This window comes from Microtus oregoni, unplaced genomic scaffold (assembly GCF_018167655.1).
Source record: "Microtus oregoni isolate MIOR12 unplaced genomic scaffold, Mior012 000000F_ref0000247, whole genome shotgun sequence".
NCBI classification, from domain to species: Eukaryota; Metazoa; Chordata; class Mammalia; order Rodentia; family Cricetidae; genus Microtus; species Microtus oregoni.
The window spans coordinates 42,672,536-42,692,753 of record NW_024543059.1 but is presented as its reverse complement, the minus strand read 5'-3'; the positions used below and the strand labels follow the sequence as shown (position 1 = coordinate 42,692,753).

At 51.4% G+C, this 20,218-nt stretch overlaps 1 protein-coding gene across 2 annotated transcripts in view; it reads right to left on the bottom strand.

Annotated features, from left to right (window-relative positions):
• The window catches only part of Ush1c (USH1 protein network component harmonin), a 44,907-nt gene that overhangs the window by 6,821 nt on the left and 17,868 nt on the right, over positions 1-20,218 (bottom strand). Inside the window, exons 10-20 of one of the 2 annotated variants that reach the window (XM_041634663.1) lie at positions 19,820-19,879; positions 19,598-19,654; positions 19,349-19,491; positions 18,505-18,570; positions 17,489-17,613; positions 13,068-13,117; positions 9,060-9,212; positions 7,805-7,921; positions 6,827-7,309; positions 3,401-3,520; positions 2,056-2,106 (exon numbers count right to left, since the gene is read on the bottom strand). In XM_041634663.1, coding sequence (XP_041490597.1) covers positions 2,056-2,106; positions 3,401-3,520; positions 6,827-7,309; positions 7,805-7,921; positions 9,060-9,212; positions 13,068-13,117; positions 17,489-17,613; positions 18,505-18,570; positions 19,349-19,491; positions 19,598-19,654; positions 19,820-19,879 — 1,425 coding nt within the window. Of the gene's footprint in view, positions 1-2,055; positions 2,107-3,400; positions 3,521-6,826; positions 7,310-7,804; positions 7,922-9,059; positions 9,213-13,067; positions 13,118-14,097; positions 14,169-17,488; positions 17,614-18,504; positions 18,571-19,348; positions 19,492-19,597; positions 19,655-19,819; positions 19,880-20,218 lie in introns of both variants that reach the window. The other variant, XM_041634741.1, reaches the window with a different exon arrangement.

Below are 20,218 nucleotides of genomic sequence, written 5' to 3'. Positions count from 1 at the left end.
ATTGTGGCTTCAGGGACACCACTGGGATCTGGACATCTGAGCAGTTGGACCTTGCCTCACAGAAAGTCCCACTCTGGCCTTTGGGGCCCAGGCTGGCCTTCTCCGTCCACTGGAGGATGTGACCAGGCCATACGTGTGAAGCCATGCTTCTCTACCCAGCGCTCTGACCTCAGAGAGGTCGAGGAGGAGGCTGCTTGGCCTGGAGAACACGGCCACAAGTGCCTGGGAAGACAAGTGGCACTCTATAAGGGGAGAAGAGAGGCCGTGGTGAGATTGGGGGTGGGTGTCTGGAGGAAAGAGGCCTCCCTCCCCAAGGGAGATGAAAGGGATACACAGCTCAGGGGCCCTGGCTCAGTGGGGCTGCTGTGGTGAAATGGCCAGGAATCAGAAACAACATGCTGAGAAGTCAGAGCAAGTGGGCCAGGAGTCACAAACAGTAAGCCAAGGGAGGGCAATCACGGCCTCAGAAGCCCGGGTGCGATTCCTGAGTTAGGACCACAAAAAGCCACAGCCAGTCCCTACTGGAAAGGTGGGCACACAGTTTCCTAGGCTTCGCCAAGTCCCGTGAGCAGGCCAGAGATCCTGCCCCTCCCAGATTGCAGCTATGGAACTCTGGGTACAAGATGAGGGCCCAACTTCAGCAGATGGGTCCCTGTATGTCTGTCTGCACCCTTTTCCCCTGGCCTTTTATTTTCCAGGCTGAACCCCAATGAGTCATTGGATCTGTCTGGCCAGTCTCTGTACGTCAAACAACACACAGAACGAGGAATACAACACATCTAAGCTGTAGGAAGGTTACTAGGCAGAACTGGGACCCGCACCCTTGCCACCAAGAGAGACACCATCTATCCCTGGCTGTTCCTTCCGGAACGTTGGGCCATTCTGGCCACAGCCCCCATTGTGGGACTTTGAGCACTGTGCTTAGGTCTTGTGTGAATTCTGAGATTTACAAATATTACTGCTGGTTTGCCGTAAGAGAGCTACACCCTTGGTTCCGCAGATGGAGAAACCGAGGCCAGAGAGGTGACACTGATGCCTAAGGTCACAAGACAGAGGAGAAGGTCAAGGGTTTAACTGCTTGAAGCCTCTTGCCCCTGAGTTGCTGTCTTTGTCCTTTTGAGGGTTGTTTTGTCTCTAGCTGTGGGCCCTGCAGTGCCTACCGGGCAAGGGAGTAGATCACAATGTCCTGGTCTAAATCCAGGGTCTGACACCAGTAGGGACACTCCCTGTTCTGCTTCACGTCTGTGGCACAGGGAAGACAATAACGCTCCTCCATCCCCGGATGCTGTGAAGATCGAGTTAAAACGCTTGGTGAATTTAGAACTAGGGCTTGGCACGGCACGGCTCGCCTTCTAAGGTTTAGCTGTCTGCTGTCCATCACGGGTCCCCGGGCTGTCAGCAGTCGCCTACGGACACGCTGCCTGTGGCTCCTCCCCCACCACGTCTATGCTCTGCCTATCAAATAAGCTTCTGGGTGGGGGAGTAGAGAGACTGCTAGCCAGGTCACTTCTGATTTGAGACTATCAGTCCAGTCGGTGGTTCTAGATGGAAGTCCCAGGATGCAGGGTAGCTAAATGGCTATCCTGCCTGACCCAACTCAGATGCCAGTAAAGACTTCCAAGTCCTTGGGGACCGCAGACAAACTGAGGAGCCAAGCTGCCACCATCTCCTGTGGCTCGGTAAAACTGCGATCTGCTAGGAACAAGTGCAAGCTAAAGGAGCAAGGAGGATCCAGCTGGCCCTCTTCCACCCCTTCCTTTCTCCTAATCTTGGCCTCCAGGGTCCCCTTTGTCCCACTTCCTCTTTGGAGCACTAGGGAGTAAGGATGGTGTTCCTGCTGGTAGCCTTCTTTTGTCAGTGCTTAACTTTGAAAAGCCACGGGTCCCCTTTGCTGGGGGTGAGGGGTAAAGACAGTGCTGGCCTGAGGCTTCCCAGCAGGTGGTACTTGGGGGAACCTTGAAACTGCCAGGCACTGGCGTGGAGAAGGAGGAGTCAGGCTCAGTGAGACAGTGGGGGAGGACCAGACACACAGGACTACCATGGGTGTCATTTTACTTGTCTGAATGCTGTCTGATACACCACCATCCTCTTCAGCATCTCCTGCGGCTGCCAGGAATAAAAAAACAATTCCCCACAGCGTGTTAAAAATAGGTATCGTCTGCCCCCTGGTGCCAGGCCCCGGGGCTGCCAGCCTGAGGCTACCCTGCCGCCGCCCCCCCCCCCCACAGACTTAAGTTAGGGGAGCACGCCAGGCCTCCCGTGCAGCAGCTGCCAGGAAGTGGAGCAGACACCACCCATTATGAACCAGAGAAGACAAGTGGACTCAGCAGGCTGGCCCTGAGCATGACCTTTGCCCTCTGGGGGAGCCGACAAGACAGCTAAAGCTCAAAATTAGATCTGGAGTGCACCACGCTGGCATTTGGGTAGGGTTTCCTAGAAGGGAATAAGGTTCTGCCATGGCTGTGCCCCACTGTGGGAGGCCAGCCAGAGGTTGGATCCCTGTGGGGTGTCTGTGAACCCCAGCTCCCTTAGCTGTGGGGAATGGACCTGATCCTAGTGAAGACTGAGAAGCAAAATGGGGACAGCACGGAATCTGCTTTGGTCATTTTCCACACGGAGGGTGCCCCACACCTGGCCAGACCCAACACAATCTCTTGCTCTGGTAGTAAGGGTAAGATCACGGCTCTGGAGTTCCAGAGATGTGCCATGGACGAACATTACCTCACCGCACAGCTTCCTCGGCTGTGAACAAGGATGATGGCAGCCATCTTCCGAGGTCACACTGAGCTGGACACATGGCAGCCCCTCTTTGGTATTAACACCGTGATTTGTACTCACTATGGTTTGTGTGTATGTACACATATGTACACGTACACATGTGTGCACATGCATGTACACGTACGTGGGGGCCAAAGGACAACCTCAGGTGTCATTCTGCAGGTGCTGCCAACCTTATCTTTTGAGACAGGTCTCTCAGTGACCTGGAACCCACAAAGTGGGTTAGGCTGGCCCACCAGGAAGCAAGCCCCAACAAGCTGCCTGCCTCTGTCTCCTCTGTACTGGGATTATGTCACTATGCCCAACTTTGTAAAAAATGTGGGTCCTGGGGTTTGAACTCAGGTCCTTGTGCTCACACAGCAAACACTCCAGCCACTCAGCCATCCCCCAGACTCAGCACCGTCATCTGTAGGTCGAGCTTCAGCCTATGCAGTCAGTCAGATAACAGGAATTCTACTGGGTAGGTCTATGTGGATTCATCTTCTGACAATGTAAGATGATAAGATGACAGCTGATCTGACTTTGTGTCGTGTCCCACTTCCCCTCTGAAGGTGTGAGAACCCAAGGCACAGAATCCTGGCTTGCTGTTCTAGAAACACCCCAGAGGGGAACAAGGGCTTACCAGGACCTCGGATTTCACAGCTGGCCTGTAGATGAAGTTGGGTTCCTGGTGGACCATGACAGGTTTGGAGATGGTGGACACGCCAGGGCCTCTTGGAGGCTGTGGGCTTGGGCAAAATGTCTACAGGGGTTAGTTTAAGAGAAACCCATGTGATGTCTTGGTAAATGCGGCCAGGGATAGCCATGGTACTTCTACAGACATGCAAATCACTCCATGCAAAGAGCCAGCCCTATTCGGCTGCCCTGACAGAGGTCTGGGTAGGCTCTTTTCACAAACAGAACTCCACTGCCTCAGTGTGGCTGAGCCGCTCTGAGTGCCAGCCACTGTCTTTCAGAGCTCACATTTTCAAGTTCCCTCATGTTAGTCACCCAATGTCCCCTTCCTTAAAAGGCTCTCTCCTCTGGCAGTATTCATGTCCCTGTGGGGTGACATGAGGCGTCTGGGGTTCCCGGTGTGTAGGCAAAGTGTCTAGAAGCCTTGGGGTGAGGACAGATCCAAGACCAGACCATTCTGGAGCTGACAATACTTGTTCTAACCACATGATCACTCGGTAAAAATATCTCTTATCATGGCACAGCCCTGCCCCAAACACTTTGACGGGTCCCCAGAGAGTGCCAACACCTCACGGCCTGACTCCCAAAGCCTTCCTTTCCCAGGCTTCTCACACTGTCCAACTTCAGCCTCGAAGACATCAGGCTCTGCCACCTCTAAGCCTTTGTTCCGCTTTGCCAGGCCAGGTTGTAACTTGGAAATTGTTGCTCTTCCCCTTTCCCACACTTCCCCCCAGACACCTGTGGGTAGCCTCCCTTTACCCTGTTTCCTACTAGACTGACTGTCTTGGGCAGGGACTATGGCCGCCAGTCTAAGGGTGGGTCACAGTGCCTAGGAGAGAGTCTAGCCTATGGTAGGTACTTCACAAGTATGTGCTGGCTGAGTATATGAATAACTCGAAAGTATGGTGGGCATACCATGCGGTGCCTGATCGTACACACAGGGTTCTGAAACCTTCCTCAGGCAGAAGCTGCAATGCCAGGCACACACAGTGAGGCCTGCTAACTGCAGGATGACCATGCAAACATGCTGCTACCCACACACTGCAAACTTCTAAGGGGCACACAGGTGGAGGACTGGGTAGATGAGATGAAGGCCAGCGTGATGGCACAGCTTTGAGTAGAGGACAGCTCTGCATTTTCTGTCACTTGAGATATTTACAGTCCAGTCCTTTAAGGTTCATGGCTTGGGGACCTTAACCTACCCTTTGCTCTGAGCAGTGGAGAGCTAGACAGTGGAGTCTGTCTTGAATCTCATATGGTGTTTGCTGAGAGGATGTCCCATGTACGGTTTTGTTCTAAATCACTCCATTCTTAATACTTGGACTAGGAACGCCTAACAGCAATACTTATTGTCTCTTGAGTACCTGCCACTCTTTTAAGTATTAACTCAGAATGTGTTGTACAGGGTAGCGATGTTGCTCAGCTGGTAGAATGCTTTCTTGGCACGCACAAAGCCCTAGGATCGATTCCCCAGCAGGCAAGTGCCACATGCCTGGAAATCCAGCACTCGAGAGGCAGAAGCAGACATAATAGCTGTTTAAAGTCATCTTTGGCTACTTAATGGGTTCAAGGCCAGCCTGGGCAACATGAGACCCTGTTTATTTTTATGGTTATTTGTGGGAGTTTTTGTTTTGTTTTGGTGTCTCACTCTGTAGCCCAGGCTGTTCTGAAATTCATGTGTACTTCAGGTTGAGCTCAAATTCAGTGGTCCTCCTGTCTCAGTCTCTGAAGTGTTGAGATTATAGCTCTAGCCCATCATTCTGAGCCCCCCTTTCACGCATTAACTTGTCTGGTTCTCACAGTAACTGGGGCCACTTGCATTTCTGTTTTACAGACCAGAATGTCCAGGCTCACATATACGGAGTAACAGGTGCCCAAAGTCATTTAGCCAGGGAATGACAGAACACGATTCCAGACTACTAGGTCTGTCTCATTATGTCCCTCCTGCTATCATTATGTTTCTTGCTGCTCTGATGACCTTCCTCTGCCCCCTACTGTGCTGTATCCCTCAAGGCTCAGCTCCAAGCCCCAACAAGGCAGAGGTATCCACAGATGGAGACTTAGCTGTGCTAGCTTATAGATGAGCTCTGTATCTGTATTGTTCTCCCTTCAGGTGGCAAATTCCTGGAAAGCAGGTATGCCAGCCTCATGGGACCTTCTTCAGCTCTGTCCTTATCTGCTTCTTATATCAAGAGGTGCAAGGCATGAGCCCAGTGCCTCATCTCAGAGTCAGACTTGTTGAGGAAAGGCTACTGCCCCACTCTGTGGTCACTTCAGAGAAAGATGGGACCTTCTCGCCAGGCTAACACAGTCTCTTAAACCTGATGGCTGGTTTGGCTCTGCAGAGATGTTCCTGAAGCGAGGAAACGTCTCTCTCTCTCTGAGCTGCAGGAATCAAGTCCCCACCAGAGGTCCACCGGATTCCAGTCCCTCTTTGATCCTCCAGCCGGGAACTGTCAGCCACGTCAGGAACCTGGCATGGCATGGCCAACCTCCCTGCATGATTGGAGTTACTGAATCCACTCTCCCGTCAGAAACGAGTAGGAGGCTGATGACAGCTGTTGGTGGGGTGCTGCCGACCACCTCTACCACCTCACCCCCAGTGGACGGGAACCTCTTCAGCTGAGTCACAAGCCTGGCCATGAGCTACTAGGATCAAAGTCTCACATGGCCCTCAGGGACTGACTCTTCCAAAGAAGTCTTTGGCTAAAGATCAATCGATGGGAAATATGTCTTTCTGAAAATACTACCGCTTAGTCTCTCAACATCCAAGAAAAACATTTCTCATCTTTTAATAGTAAACTTGAGAATGTCTAAGAACCTCTCATCTTCAATATTTCTTGGGTGGTGGCCAGAAGTGTCTGCGTATTACATACCAAGTCAGTGTGGCTGGCTAGTGCTATGGAAAAGAGTGCTATAATGTCCCGTGATTACCCTGGATCGCCATCCTTTGATTTTCAGAACTAGGCACTCCCCCTAAGTTTCCCCCATGTCCCCTTTCTGCAGTTAAATCAGGGGTTCACTTCCCACTTAGGAGACTTTCTCAGTTACTTCAAAGACACAGTTGGCTATTCATTTCCACAACCAGAAAGGCCCACACTGCAGGTCACCAGCCTTCACTAGCTCAGGAGCTAAGAGGACAATGACACTGACCCAACCCATTGTTGATCATTTCACAGCAATTCACCATGTAAACACAGACTTCAAAACCAGCAAAAAGCACACCCATGCAGGACAGGACATCACACCTGGGAAGAGGCAGAGATGATGTTTCCTCCTGTCTCCACTCACTGGAGCGGTGGAGGGCAGAGGAAACAGCACCCGCACCCCACTTTGTTTGCAAGCACAACATGCAGAATAAATAAGGTGGTACCTTTGGGGTATGTGGGAAGGTCCGTTCAGGGGTAGGGGAGCTGGTGGGTTTCCCACTGTGGGTATTTGCCTCCCAGTCATCGGCTGGATGGCCTGGGTCCCCAGTGCGGAAGGGGTGGTTGCCCAGGGCCTCTTCAAGGGCTGAGGGCAGTGGGCGGGTAGGAGTGAGGTCTTGCGTGGGAATGGATGGAGGGGGAGGAATGGGAATCGGGGGCGGGGTGCGCTGCACCCAAGGTGAGGACGAGGCACTCATGTGGCCTGATGAAGGCAATACGGGAGGGGCGGGGACCTTGGAGGGTGGGCTGACGGTTGGAGGGTGGGGCATCACAGGCAATGCCGAGGGAGTCTTGGGGGGATAGTAGAACATGTCCAGGGGGATGTCATCCAGGTCAGTGGTGTGGAGGTGGAGCCCACCGGCGAAGCGTCTCAAGGGTGGGGCCAGAGGAGACACAGAAGGTGGGGGAGGTGGGGGCCCTGTGGTCATCTGGGGGTGGAGAAGTCCTGTCATTATCTATTCCACAACATGTCAACAATGTTCTTATCTGTTTCTTTTACTGCTGGAGCCCCAGCACTCAGATCAGAACCGTGGATGCTGCCACCCAGCTCCCCAGCCGAGGAGAGGCCCCAGGAGTGCCACCTGGGCACCATCAGACAGTTACCCTCTAGAGCAAGACACACTCGAACACTTAGGGGGAGCCTAAGTGCTCAAGCAGGTACTAGAACAGGGACAACGGACTCAGTGGGGACTGTCTCAGGGTAGAAGGGATTTGTGGGCACCCAGAAGATAAATTCATAAATACAGACATGTCTCCCCTCCCCAAGACGGGACATGATGAGAACTGTCAGGGCGGGGCTGTAGACAATGAGATGGATACTGGCGTGGCTGGCAGTGATGATGAGCAACAGCCATCTTGCTGCGCTCAGGGTGCTTTGTTCTAAAGTGGTCAGGGTGGTCCAGGTGCAAAGAAGATTCTGTTACCTCAGCAATCTCATTCTCGGAAGAGGAAATCTGCTGGAGGCGGGTCTGACAGAGCCTCTCCACCCAATACTGAGTCTTTTCCGATTCCTCAAGGTCTTCCCGCTCAGTCTCAGACACCTGGGACCCAGGACCCGTGTCCAAAGAAGAGGACAAAGGGCAAGCTGAGTCAGGTAGGCAGCAACACACAGAGGGGCGGCTCTAACCCTTCAGTACAGGCTGGCATGCCAGCATCTAGACAAAAAAATCCACTTGGGCCTGAGAACAGAGTAGAGGCTGTGATGTCAGGGTGACAGCAAACCCTGCAGGGGCTCATGCATTGCCTGACGGTGCTGGCTCCCAAGAGCCACAAAACTCTGAGGCTCTTGGAGTTCCATTGTGACCTCTTCGCCCCCAATATGGATTTAAGTTTACTCTTGCTTCCCTGCAGGGCTGCCCTGTCCTCAGAAATGCAAGTTCAATCTTATTCTTCATTTTGAAGCTAATCTATTCTTAGTGCCAGACCTAATACACTTCACATTTCCCAGGACTTCTCTGGTTTTATAATCTAATCAGCCTGGCATTGTGATTCATGGGAGCATTAAAGAGAAGCAGAAAGAATATTGCCTGCAGCCAGGAAGCTCAGGCCAACCACCTCACTCAAGACAGAAACCTCTCGTGCTGTAAGAGTACTATTGGTGCGGTTTGCCTTAGGAATATTCTCAGGTTCTAGACACAGAGACAGAGTTAGCAGCCTCAGATTCTAAGCCTGATTTTCTGGAGATAGTTTCAGACTTGAAATCTACATTAAATGTTGAACCCATATACCGAGCTTGGTGAGACTTGGTAGTGAGAGTGGACTGAATAACACAGGTGAGTGGAAGGTGAACCAGACTTTCAAAAGAGGCAGAGGGGTTAATCTCAGCCAGACTCTGAGCCTGAAGATCAACTATAAGGAGAAGAGGCCTTTTCATAGAGTTAACCTTGGAGGGATAAAGTAAAAGGGGCAGACTTATGTGTCAGTGACAAGCCTGAGACTCAGTCTGGGCAGGGAGGTTAGCCTCAGATCCAGACCCTAAGCCAGGAGACTAGCTTTAGTCTCAAACATACACCTAACATGCATCTAGAGCTGGCCTCAGATGGCCCTGGGTAGGTGGAGCTGTTGTAATCTCTGGACTGGGAAAGATGAGCCTGTCTTTACACTCTCTGTGGAGAAAGATCCTAACTGGCCCTTGGAAGTAGTGAGACAATACACACCCCCCTGCGACTGTGCACACACCTCCTGGGCCAGCCGGTTGATCTTCAGCTGCTTCTCCTTCTCCAGCATCTCTTCCTTCTCTTTGTAGAGCTTTTGCTCAAATTCCAGCTCCTTCTTATTCTTTCGCAAGTCCTGCAGGCTGTCATACTTGGCTTTCTTCTTCTCTTTTTCTTTCTGGGCAGATGGAGCGTTGTGTGTGTGATAAGGGTGACAAGGTGCTGTGGGCACTAGCGTAGGACAGCAAGCAGGGCATCCAGCTTGTAGACAAGACAAGGCAGACTGCCTCAGTGAGCCCCACTCCCAGGTCTGTCCTGTCACACTGGGCATTGGACCTCAGGTTGAGGTCAGGGAGGGCATTGCTACCCATTGTAGAGTGGGAGACATACTCCTCCATCAGCCAGAGCTGGCTTGTGTTCACTAACTAGCTGTGTGACCTTTTGGCTAAGTTCTGTAATCTCTGTGGGCCTGAACTCATCACATCTCTAAAAGAGGGAAAACAGCTGCCACACAGGCTTCTAGCCAGTGCCCATGAAATACCATCTATGAAAGGGCTTTGTAAATCTCAAAGGACTACTCAATGAAGGCATCGTATTTACTTCCCAGGACCTGAGCGCTTGCCTTCCCAGCATCAGAGGAGAAAGGTGACTCCTGTTCAGATGCTAGAGATGCATTCTGGGAGATTCTAGAAAATCTGAGCGAGCTAGTCAATCTGCTGTGCAAATGTCATCTGTCCTGGTCTGGATGTGGGGCCTTAAGCCAGGGACACTGGATTGAGTCTTGATCTGTAAGCTCTACACTGTATCACTAAGAGCGTCCAAAGCTGGGGTTCTCTCTAAACTGTGTCTTCAACTGAAAACTGCAGGATTTGGGGGTGCAGGGTCAGGAGGAAGCCACAAGCTCAGACAGGTCAAGTTGCTTGCCCAAAGTCAGGCATCTAAAAAGAGATGGAGCCAGGCTCGGGCCTGAGTCCTCCAGGTCCCAGTCTTCCACTGTGCTCAGATAATCTGGGGGGGGGGGGGGGGGGGAGATTGCTCCCATAACCCAGCAGAGAGCACAGAGCCAGCGCTCAGAAGAGGATGCAGAGAAAACCAGACAAAATCAGGGCAATTTCCAGAACAACTGTGCCTCTGTCTATCAGGGCTTCCTGTGTTTCTGCTCTGGATGTGCTCAGAGTTCAAGACCCAGAACGAGGGATTGCAACAGTGGAAGCGAACCTTTCATGTTAACTGATTTAGGGGTGTCTCTAGACATCTGAAGGGCTCATCTTGCCCCCACTAAAGACAACCCTATCACCACGAACAGCTGATATGCTTTGAAAATGCTTGCCTCTGGGATCTGCCTCCAGAGCAGTCCACAGCATCCAAAGAAGATGTTTCTCTTGGCTTCAATTCTGCTTGCTTCATGGCTACCCTGCTCATCAGGGCCCCAGCTCAGCTCGGAGATGAATTCCCACATCACATTGTAGGTCCAGACAGCAATCCTCAGCAGGAGCCAGAAATGGTCTCCTAAGTGGCAGCTAGCTAGAGTAAGGTCATGGTCTCCTCTGGGGCCACCATGATAGGAATGGCCATTCTATCAGTTAAGAAACAAAACCTACCGCGATTTCACAGCTAAAGTGGGCTCCTGAGAAGGGAAGTGACAGGAGACAGCTCCTGTCCCAATTTCAGTAAAAGCATCCACTATCAGATGTAGATGGATAAACTCCTCTGTCCCTATACAGGTAACTTAGGTGCCCACAATTCTGCCTTCCCTGCCAGGCTGGGAGCTCCTGCAAATTAGACCATGCATGATTTCCTGAAACAGTTCCTTGTGTAGTGTGTGTGTTTGTGTGTGTGTGTGTGTGCAGGAAGTGCACATGTTGCTGTAGGTTCTTGTGCAGAGAGCAGAGGATAGCCTTAGGTAGAGGGCATAGCCTTAGGTAGAGGGCATAGCCTTAGGTAGAGGTCCTTGGGAGCCTTCCACCTTTTGTCTAAGAAAGGCTCTATTGTTGGAATGGAATTTCCCAACAAAGGTCTGGGGATCTCCAATCTGACTGACTCTGCCCCCATCTGGTCATCTCTGAGATTACAGGCATGCTACCACAGCCAGGTTTTCCTATGGGTTCTGGGATCTGAACTCAGGTCCTTACACTTGGGAAGCAAGCACTTTACCTACTGAGCCATCTCCCCAGCCTCAAGTCACTCCAGCAGCTCTTGTGAAGGGTCCTGGACAAAACCGTAACTCCTCCAGGCCCTGCACAGACTGGGACCAATGAACTAGTGGCCTTGGACTGAGAGGACTCGTGGCCAGCGTAAGAGACCTGAATCTCTTCTTTCAGGTTTGACTACTGATACTCATGGCTGTGGATGCATTCCTTAGCTCCAGCTGCTGAGAAACAAACAATGTCTGGTGATTCTGGACCAAGGGAAGATGGGTTTCCAGAGCTGGTGTGAGGGCCATTCTTGTGTTGTGCCCTTAATTGTCAGTTACATTCATGGCAAACATCCATTTCCATTTATCTACCAACAACTGTTCTCTTTGGGAAACAGAAACCAATGAAACAGAAGCCAAAATACCAGCTGTTCTAGAACGACAATCATGGGGAATCTAGACCGACCCCTTTACTACGAGCAACTTCCAAGGAACATAATTCACATGTGCAGAACATTCCAGCTCACTGACATTTCCACAGCTATTAGTGTTTGGAGAACCCATGCCCTATCAGTTTGTTTTGATTATTTTTCCTGTAAAATGTAGGGGTATGTGTGTATATGTGTAGTGTCTGTATCTGTGTGCGCACACACATGTGTAATCTATATACATACGTGTATATGTATATTATACATGAGTATGTGCACACATATGTGTACTGTATCTGCCGTTCTCTCTTTAGCCACGTTCTAATAGAGACTATAAAGGGAAGAATCAGCAGGCTAACTCAATGAGACTCCCCCAGACATGCCCAGCCTCAAGCCTGCAGCGAGGATAGCGACAAACGTAGCCCAATACAAAAACATACTTACTTAAAATATGAGACTATTCTTCCAAGGCCTGTAGGTGAATTTTATAGATGACAGTACCATGTCACAATGTCAGAGAGGACAGTAGGACTTCAAGCCATGGATTTAGCCTGTGACATGGAGAGCACAATCCTAGGAGATCACACACTTTCTGAGACTATAACAGGGTGGGAAGGAGTCCTGCAGCAGCTGTAGCCTAAGCCTGTTCACTGCCGTGCAAAGCTGGTATCACAGGTAAGAACTCACACGTGTCAGGAATACTGCTGCTGTGTAACAGGCATGTGCTGCCCAGTGCCCCAAGCTCATGTGCTGCCATTGCTTTGTTTCTAAGGGACCTTGCTAGAGTAAGCTGAGCTGGTTGAGTGATGTCATATAGCTGAGTTCACTCAGATTGATGCCAGCAGCCTGATATCTAAATACCAAGCCATCTTGAATGTCTAATATACAGTACAGATATTAACTGTGGCATTTTCATAATCAAATGTTGATGAAATTTAGTAAGACAAAAGATGAGAGTTTTATGGGGCCTGGAGATAGTATAATAAGATTTAGATAGAAAATTAAAGGTCTCAGAGAATGGAAAGATACATAATCCTAGACCCAGGCAGAGATAGGTCTAGGGAATAGTTGGAAAATTAATGTGGCTGTTTTCCCAAACTCGGGTGCCAAATTTCACACAAGCTGCATCTGGCAGGGTCGTCATGAACTGCTTTATGCCACCCACCCTGGCATTTTTACTTTGCATAGCCCAGGCTTCTGGTCAAGGCTCTGGTCTTGCTTGGCATACCAAGTCTGAAGTTGCTTGCCCCCAGCTAATCCCATCAGAGCCACCCAGGGCTTAGACAAGTCTCATGCTAGGAATGCTTGCTCTCCCTTCCATGATATCTCTACCACAGCGCCCCTGCCAGATCTCAGACAGACAGGGTCAAAGAGTCTCCTTGCAAGTGAACGAGGAGAAGAAATGTTTGGGAAAGACCACAGCTCACATAAAACTCAGGAGAGCACGGCACCTTGCTCAGGCCTCTCCTACCTTCCGGATGGTTGGGAATTTGCCATCGTAACGGTAAAACCACCCAAAGGCTACAAGGACAGAGAAAAATGGTGAGACACAGCATCCATGAGCAACATTTGGGAGCTGGGCTCCCAAGGAACATGTGGCTTTCTGAAATCCAACAGCAAAATCTGCTCTCTGGCCCACTTTCCCTGACCCGACGAGGGATCTAGGCAAAGCAGGCTGAAGACCGCCTGAGCACTGCCCTGATGCCCAGACTCCAGGTCACCATGCCTGTCGAAAGACACGCTTTTCCAAATCACAGAACGGCTGCAAACACAAACCACGCGGAAAGAGAGAAAAGTACTCCCCAAGCAGATGCTAGGTTTCCACAGCTAAGAAATGGCTTCAAACAAGAGGCAGCTGAGCTTCTTCCTGGAACTGCTCCAGACAGAGCCCAACTGTCTCACAGCACAGCTTGCAGCCCCTCTTTAAACACCAGAGAAAGGCAATCATTTTAGAAGGTTCTGGAAGGGCAGTGTGTTAACAGCAAGCAGGAGATAAGTTTCCAGAAAGGAGATTCCCTGCCCAGATCAGATAAACAAGGCTTGGTCTCCTTGCCTAGGCAACACCACAGTGGGACAGTACCTCAGACCTGAGCCCTCAAGGCTAGTGCTGATAGCCCATGCTTGGCTCTCAGTGCTGGCCTGGGTATTGAGCTCAGGATTAGATCGGGCACACCAGCCCAGTGTCTAATGTGGGAGGGGTCTATGGAGTCTTGTGGGAAAGGCCAGAGAAGTGGGGATACTTGGGGAGGCAGTATTTAAGTATTTGAGCCAGTGGCTTGGCTGTCCTGCCAAGTGGCAGGTAAGTTTTTAGCCTAGCCATGAATCTTGTCCCTACAGTTTGGCACTCTGTGCACAGGCCAAGCAGAGGCCAGGCGCATCCTCACAGACCCCAGTGGTTCCCATCATGCCTGCTCTTTCGAGCTGGTGTCTCCACTATGTCTGAAGGAGGTGGGCAGAGCAAGCAGGGCAGCCAAGCCAGGGAGTGGAGCATGGGTGCCAACCTGCTGTCCCTGCTCCGTGATTCCATCCAGGTGGTCTGCAGGCTCCAGTTTGGCCTCCGCTCCCTGATCATCTACCCAAGGGATGAGAGGGACAAGCTGATGATCCAAGAGGATTCCCAAGAGGGGTGTGAAGGAGCCCAGGAGGCTGTGGAGCCAAGGGCAGCAGCAGGGCTCGAGAGCCTCCCGCTAGGCTCTGTGGCTGTGGCAGGTGCACACAGTGCTTTGAACCTCAGTAGTATGGACTCCTCTGTCTGTTAAATGGGTTCACAGGAGGGACCTCTGACCTGACATCAGCATGAGGATCATTTTGCAGCACACTGAGCTGAAAGCTGGAAGAAGCTGGCAGTATTGGAATATTATGTAGGACCAAGGAGAGGAGCTTTCCATGGGATACTGGATCTTACTTCTCTGCCCTTGTCTTAGGGCTCTGCCTCTCCTGGGGGTGATCTGAGCTATGTGGGCAGTAGATGAAGGCTGGGCCTCCCAAGGAAGCTGCATACACAGGCCGTATGTCGTTAGTACAATAGGAGTCTCAACATGGTGTGGAAACAACTATCCATTAGCCTGGATCCTGACCTCCCTGGAACCCCAGCAGGAGGTACTGTGTTTCATCATTTCCTAAGTCTCTGCTCTCAGGGGCTGTGCTCAGTTGCTCTGCTTTCAGCTCCACCTCCGAGTACCAGACAGAGGAACACTGGTGCTCAGGGAAGACACAAAAAACTACTTAGTTTAACAGAAAACCTCCACCAACTTTCAAAACACGGGTCTATAGTGTGGACAACAATTAAAGGGTATCCTGGAGGGAGAGGGGTCTCCCTTAGTGATGTCTCATTTAAGCCCATCATCTTCCAGCTAAGGGAAGGGGTCCTTGGTAAAGAACTCTTCTCTCTCACAATCTGCTCCTAAGCTAAGAAAGGGTCTTTTGGAGTCTCTGTGACAGTGTGTCCTAGCTCTGAGAGCTTGGCAGTGTTGGGCATGGCTGATAGGCCATGGGTAAGTGGCAGAGGCAGCTGTCCGGCTCCCACAGGAGCCAGGGTTGCAAGAACTGCCAATGCAGGCGTCCCAGGCTCTTCTCTGGTTGCTAAGCAGAGCCCACCCCTCACGGGCACAGAAACCTGAGTCAGGTCTAAGTGTTGACTAACTGGATCCAGAGCTGAAGGTGGTCAAAGAGGAGCTACTTAGATGAGTTTCTGCAGCCTTCCCTTACCTCTGCGGCCTCTATGGAGGAGGAAGGGGAGAAGCAGTCTGGAGTCTCTCAGAGGCCTGGTTGCATCTGTAGACCAGCCCTGAATGCAAGTTACAGCCATAAATGCTGGCAATTGACAAGATCTAGACCCCCCGCCAGGCAAAGCCCTGGGTGAGGGAGTTTCTAGATTGGGTTAACTGAGGTGGGAACACCAGCTCATGGGCTGGGGTACCAGGCTGAATAAAAAGAAACAAGTTAGCTGAGTACCAGCTCCTACACCTACTCGTGTATTGGTGTATCGGTGTGTGTTATGGGTGGTTGTGTGTGTGACGTGTGTGTGTGCATCGTGTGTATGTGTGATGTGTGGTGTGTGCAAGGTGTGGTATGTGTGTGCAGTATATGTGAGGTGTGTGTATGTGTGTGTGGTGTGTGTGGTTTGTGTGATCTCTGTGTGTGTGGTGTGTGTGTGAGGTATGTGTATGTGTGTGAGGTGTGTGTATGTGTGTGCAGTTTGTGTGATCTCTGTGTGTGTGTGATCTCTGTGTGTGTGGTGTGTGGGCGTTTCTTAGACTATGGACATGAAGTGATCAGCTACCTCATATGCCGGTTGCTCTGACTTCCCTGCCATGATGGACTGTATCTTCAAATTGTGAGCCTAAGCAAACCGCTCCTTCCTTAAATTGTTTTGGTCTCAGCAGCAAGAGAAGGATCAAACACGGGGCTAATGGCTGTAAGGTGAAGCCGGATGGCTGCAACCGCTTCCCCAGGGGGAGCCAGGACTCAGTCATCCATCTGAGCACGTGTACTGCCTCAGGATACTGTAGCCTGAGCAAGGGAAAACTCTTGTCCGTTTTACTCAGGAAACTCAATTTGGTTAGGAAGCATTAAATAAATACCTAGCCTGTGAAAGGCCTTTTATTTTTCATAATCCCTGAGAGGGTGTGCTCTCTGCGAAGCGGAGACCCAGTTTCTAGAAGGTACCACACTGGCTTGGATTACTTTCACAGAAGCAATTAAAATCGATTTCTCCCCTTCTGAAGCTCCTATTTCACTCACAAGGGCAAATTAGCTCCTGTCTAACATACGGATCATTCACTGAAAATTTATCTCAGGCCAGATCCTCAACAAATACGAACTACCTTGGAGGAGGGTGGTGAGTGTGCTTTGTCATCTTTGAAGATGACACCAGTGCCCCGCTGCCAAGAAGGGACGCCCCAGGGAAGAGTAAAATGGAAGAATCTCGACAGACACCCTACTCCACTGTTCTGGTGTTGGCAAGGGTGTAGAGCTCAGGTGGGATCTCAAATTGGCTGAGTTAACAACACCCCATGGCAATGAGGAACCTTGGTTCTCGGGTCCAGGGATACACCCACCTGGAGGTTCCCACAATCTGGGCCTTGTGCTCTTGTGAGCGCAGTAAGGTGAGGAGAACCTGTCTGTGTCAATCACAACTAGAAAGGGACAGTGGATGGGACTGAACATCCATCCAGGAACGAGGGACTTGTGATGGGCATGGCCCCACACTGCTTGGAGGCCCTCTCCTCCACTAGCTCCTGAGACATCCTGGAAGATGGGACTGAGAGCAGGGAACTGCGGAGCTTCTGATGGAGGCCTGGGCAGAAACCAGTGGAAGAACACACAACTGCTAAAGAGGAGATGGGAAGGGCAGGGAGAGCTTAGGCCCAATGTGGCACCCCCAGACTCCAGAGAGTACATGGAGGGGGGTCTCATGCTCCTCTCTCTGCCTCCATCCTCAGCGTGCTAATGGCAGGAGTGTGGGGTGATGGGGCAACCTTAGACCACCAGAGATCTACCCTTTCTTTCTCCGTGCTGGTTTCAACACAGTCCTAGTCAGACCCAGGCCAGAAGACAGCATGCCATTCAGCAAGCTCAGGGAGTCACCCTATAAGCCAGTCCATACCTGCCAAGCTCTCTGTACCCTCTACAGCATACCAAACATCTGCTGCATCTGTACCATGGGGTATGATGTGGGAGCTGGTGCATGAACCACACCCCGACAAGGAGGGTGAGCAGATTCCTCCTATGGAGGCTACAGCTGATGGTCCCGAACACTGCCTCTCCCTGAGTGAAATACAATGCAGATATCCCTGGAGTAGTCACCTGGGGAGGTGCTGATGAGGGTGGAAGGCCATAGTTCTGTCTAGCCCCCTTGGCACTACCCCATCCCAGACCGGTTGTACATACACTTGGGCTTGCGAAGGGGCGCCGGGTGCACCTCTGCAGTGATGGTTTTAGGCAGGATGAGCTGTTCCTTTGATCCCCAGTCTTCTTCCCACTGCTTCTTAAACTTCTCTTCCTCCTCCACGATCCTGAAATGAGACCGCCACCCCTGTGATCAGAGGCAGAACCTTCAGAGGCTCACTTGTGGCTACCAGAGGACCCTGACTGTCTTGGGAAGGGAGGCTGCACAGCTCTAGCCCAAGCTAGGATCAGCGCTGCAGAGGGAGGTCTAAGCTCAGCAATGCACTCTGGCTGGTCTCACTCCTGTGAACATATGGGGGACCAGTGCTGGGAGCAGGCCGAGCCCTGTTCTGTTATTCTGCCTTCTATGGAACGATAGCTTCAGGCTGTGCCTTGCCCCGAGTGACTCCATCATAAAGCAGCATCTGCCTCTGGTTTGAGTGAAAATGCCGAGGTGGGTGACTCTACAACGTGTTTGTACATGTACACACTACCATGTGTCCAGGTCCACCCATGATAGCTCACTCCCAAGTAAGCTGGGAACATACGGGTACATGGGTGTACGACAACTGTATCGGAAAAGCAAACCCTGAATCTTACCCAACACACTAGACTAGTGAAGGCCCCCAACCTGGACCCCATAAAGAGAAGGACACCTGACATTGTAATGGTGACAATCCCATTGGCTGGTCAGCTGACTATCCAGGGTATGTTAAATGACTGACACACACATCCGGGGACTGACAACAGGCAATTCCCACCTGTCCCTGATGCTTGTGCTCCTGGAACACCGTGTAGTATGTTATGTGGGTGTTATGACAGTAATTAAGACTGGAAAAAGAGAGGTAAATTGGAACTGTTTGGTGCATTTGAGTTGACGACGTCAATGCAGCTTGCGACTTTCTTGTGAGTCAATAAATTCTACTGTTGTGGAATGTCACAGGGGAGTCTGTGTTTCTGACTAGCTGAGCTCAGGACATGCAGCCACGGGCGCTCGCGATGGACCCCAATCCACTCACTCCTCCATCTCCTTCCGGTATCTCTCGTTCTCCTCAGCGGCCTTCTGGGCGATTTCCTTTCTCCTCCTAAAACAAAGAGAGGTTGGCCTGTGTGAGTGTACACCCAGAGTGGTTCTGCAAAGTCTACTCTGAGGGAATTTCATCTGTGCTGCTGGGCAGAGAGTCTGTGCCGTGGGAGCAGGTAGCAGGTCCACAGGCGTGTCGGCTCCCATCCAAAGATGAAGCAGGCACCATGCACCAGGCTGATTCCATGATAGAGGAGATGGAGTGGCACCCTCTTCCCTTTCCCAAACACTTAGTACCCGAAATGTATCAGAGTTGGCATTTTGGCAACGGTTTTGATTTGAGTTGCTTGTGCTATCGATTTTCTCAGCCCGCTATTTCAAACATGCAGAAGTGGGCTTATCACCACAGGTGGGTGTCGCTGTGGGCACTGCCAGACTCCTGACCTAGACTGTATGGATTAGCATCCCAGCCTGGCCACCTATGATTCTGGACATAGGTGGCTTTACCTCACTAAGCCTCAGCCTTCTTGCCTATCCAATGTGTTGACTCTATCTACCTGCCAGGGTTGCCATGGGAGCTAAACTAGGAACATAAACCAAGTCCAGAAATGAACAACACAACACACATGGTGCAAGCTGACTGTGGCCAGCAGGAGCCTCTGTATAGCACCGGTGCCTGAAAATCAGGGCTCATAGCAACAAGTCAGGGTGTCTAGGACCGGAACGGACACTAATCTGCCACTGAGGGCACAACCAAAAGAATGCAGCTGGCCCAGGACAAGCAGGCAGAAGTCAAGTGTTTGGTCTGGGTGTGAGCAGGTCCCCAGTAGGCCACTCACTGGCGCTCCATCTCCTGCTGCTCCTGGAGGATCTTGTTGGACTCCATTGCCAGCCGCTTCTGCATGAGGAGCTCCTGCCTTTGGAGCTCACGTTGCCGTGCCTCCTCCAGCCGTTCCCGGTCTGTCATGAACAGCTCCCGGCCCTGTTGGGGAGTGACTGTGAAAGCTCAGCCCCTGGGCAGAAGGGGCTGCCCCTGACACGGAGTTGGTCAGGAGTCATGGGGGGCCATTGCCTCCTTCCTAACTTACAGCTCCAGCTACAACGGAGATGGTCAGGCTGCGGCTACTCTTCAGGACATTCACGGCCTGTGGACACAGGGACAGTCAGGGACAGTCATTCAGCTGGGGCCTGACCGTCAGACTGGAGCAATGCAGGCTGGGAGCATTAGGGTCTCTCAGCCATCAATCACAGCACTGGCTGGACGAAGTGTATGAAGAGGAGATACAGCAGGTGGGGACCCCACATCTCACCTCCTTGTGGTCCATGTTGGAGAAGTCAATGCCATTGACTTCCACAATCTGGTCCCCTGTCTGGGCAAGAAACAGAAAAGGGTCGGTGTGTGTGCATGCATGCGATTTCTACATTCATCTGCAGAAATGTCTCCTGGCATGACACACATAAAGGCTGCTGGTCAAGCAGCCAAATTCTAGCTCTTTCCAGGGAACAGACCCGGTAGCCTGCTCTGATAGGAATCCGGGAGGGCCTCGAGCTCACCCTGGCACCCCCACCCCGGCCATGATGGTCTTCTTGACTATCAAACACCACACTACTATAAATTAGTATCTTTTGCTAAATAATGACATTTCCTTTACAACGTTTAGTTAATGGACAGAAGGCTCTGGACTTTCCAAACAGCAGAGGCTCTGCTG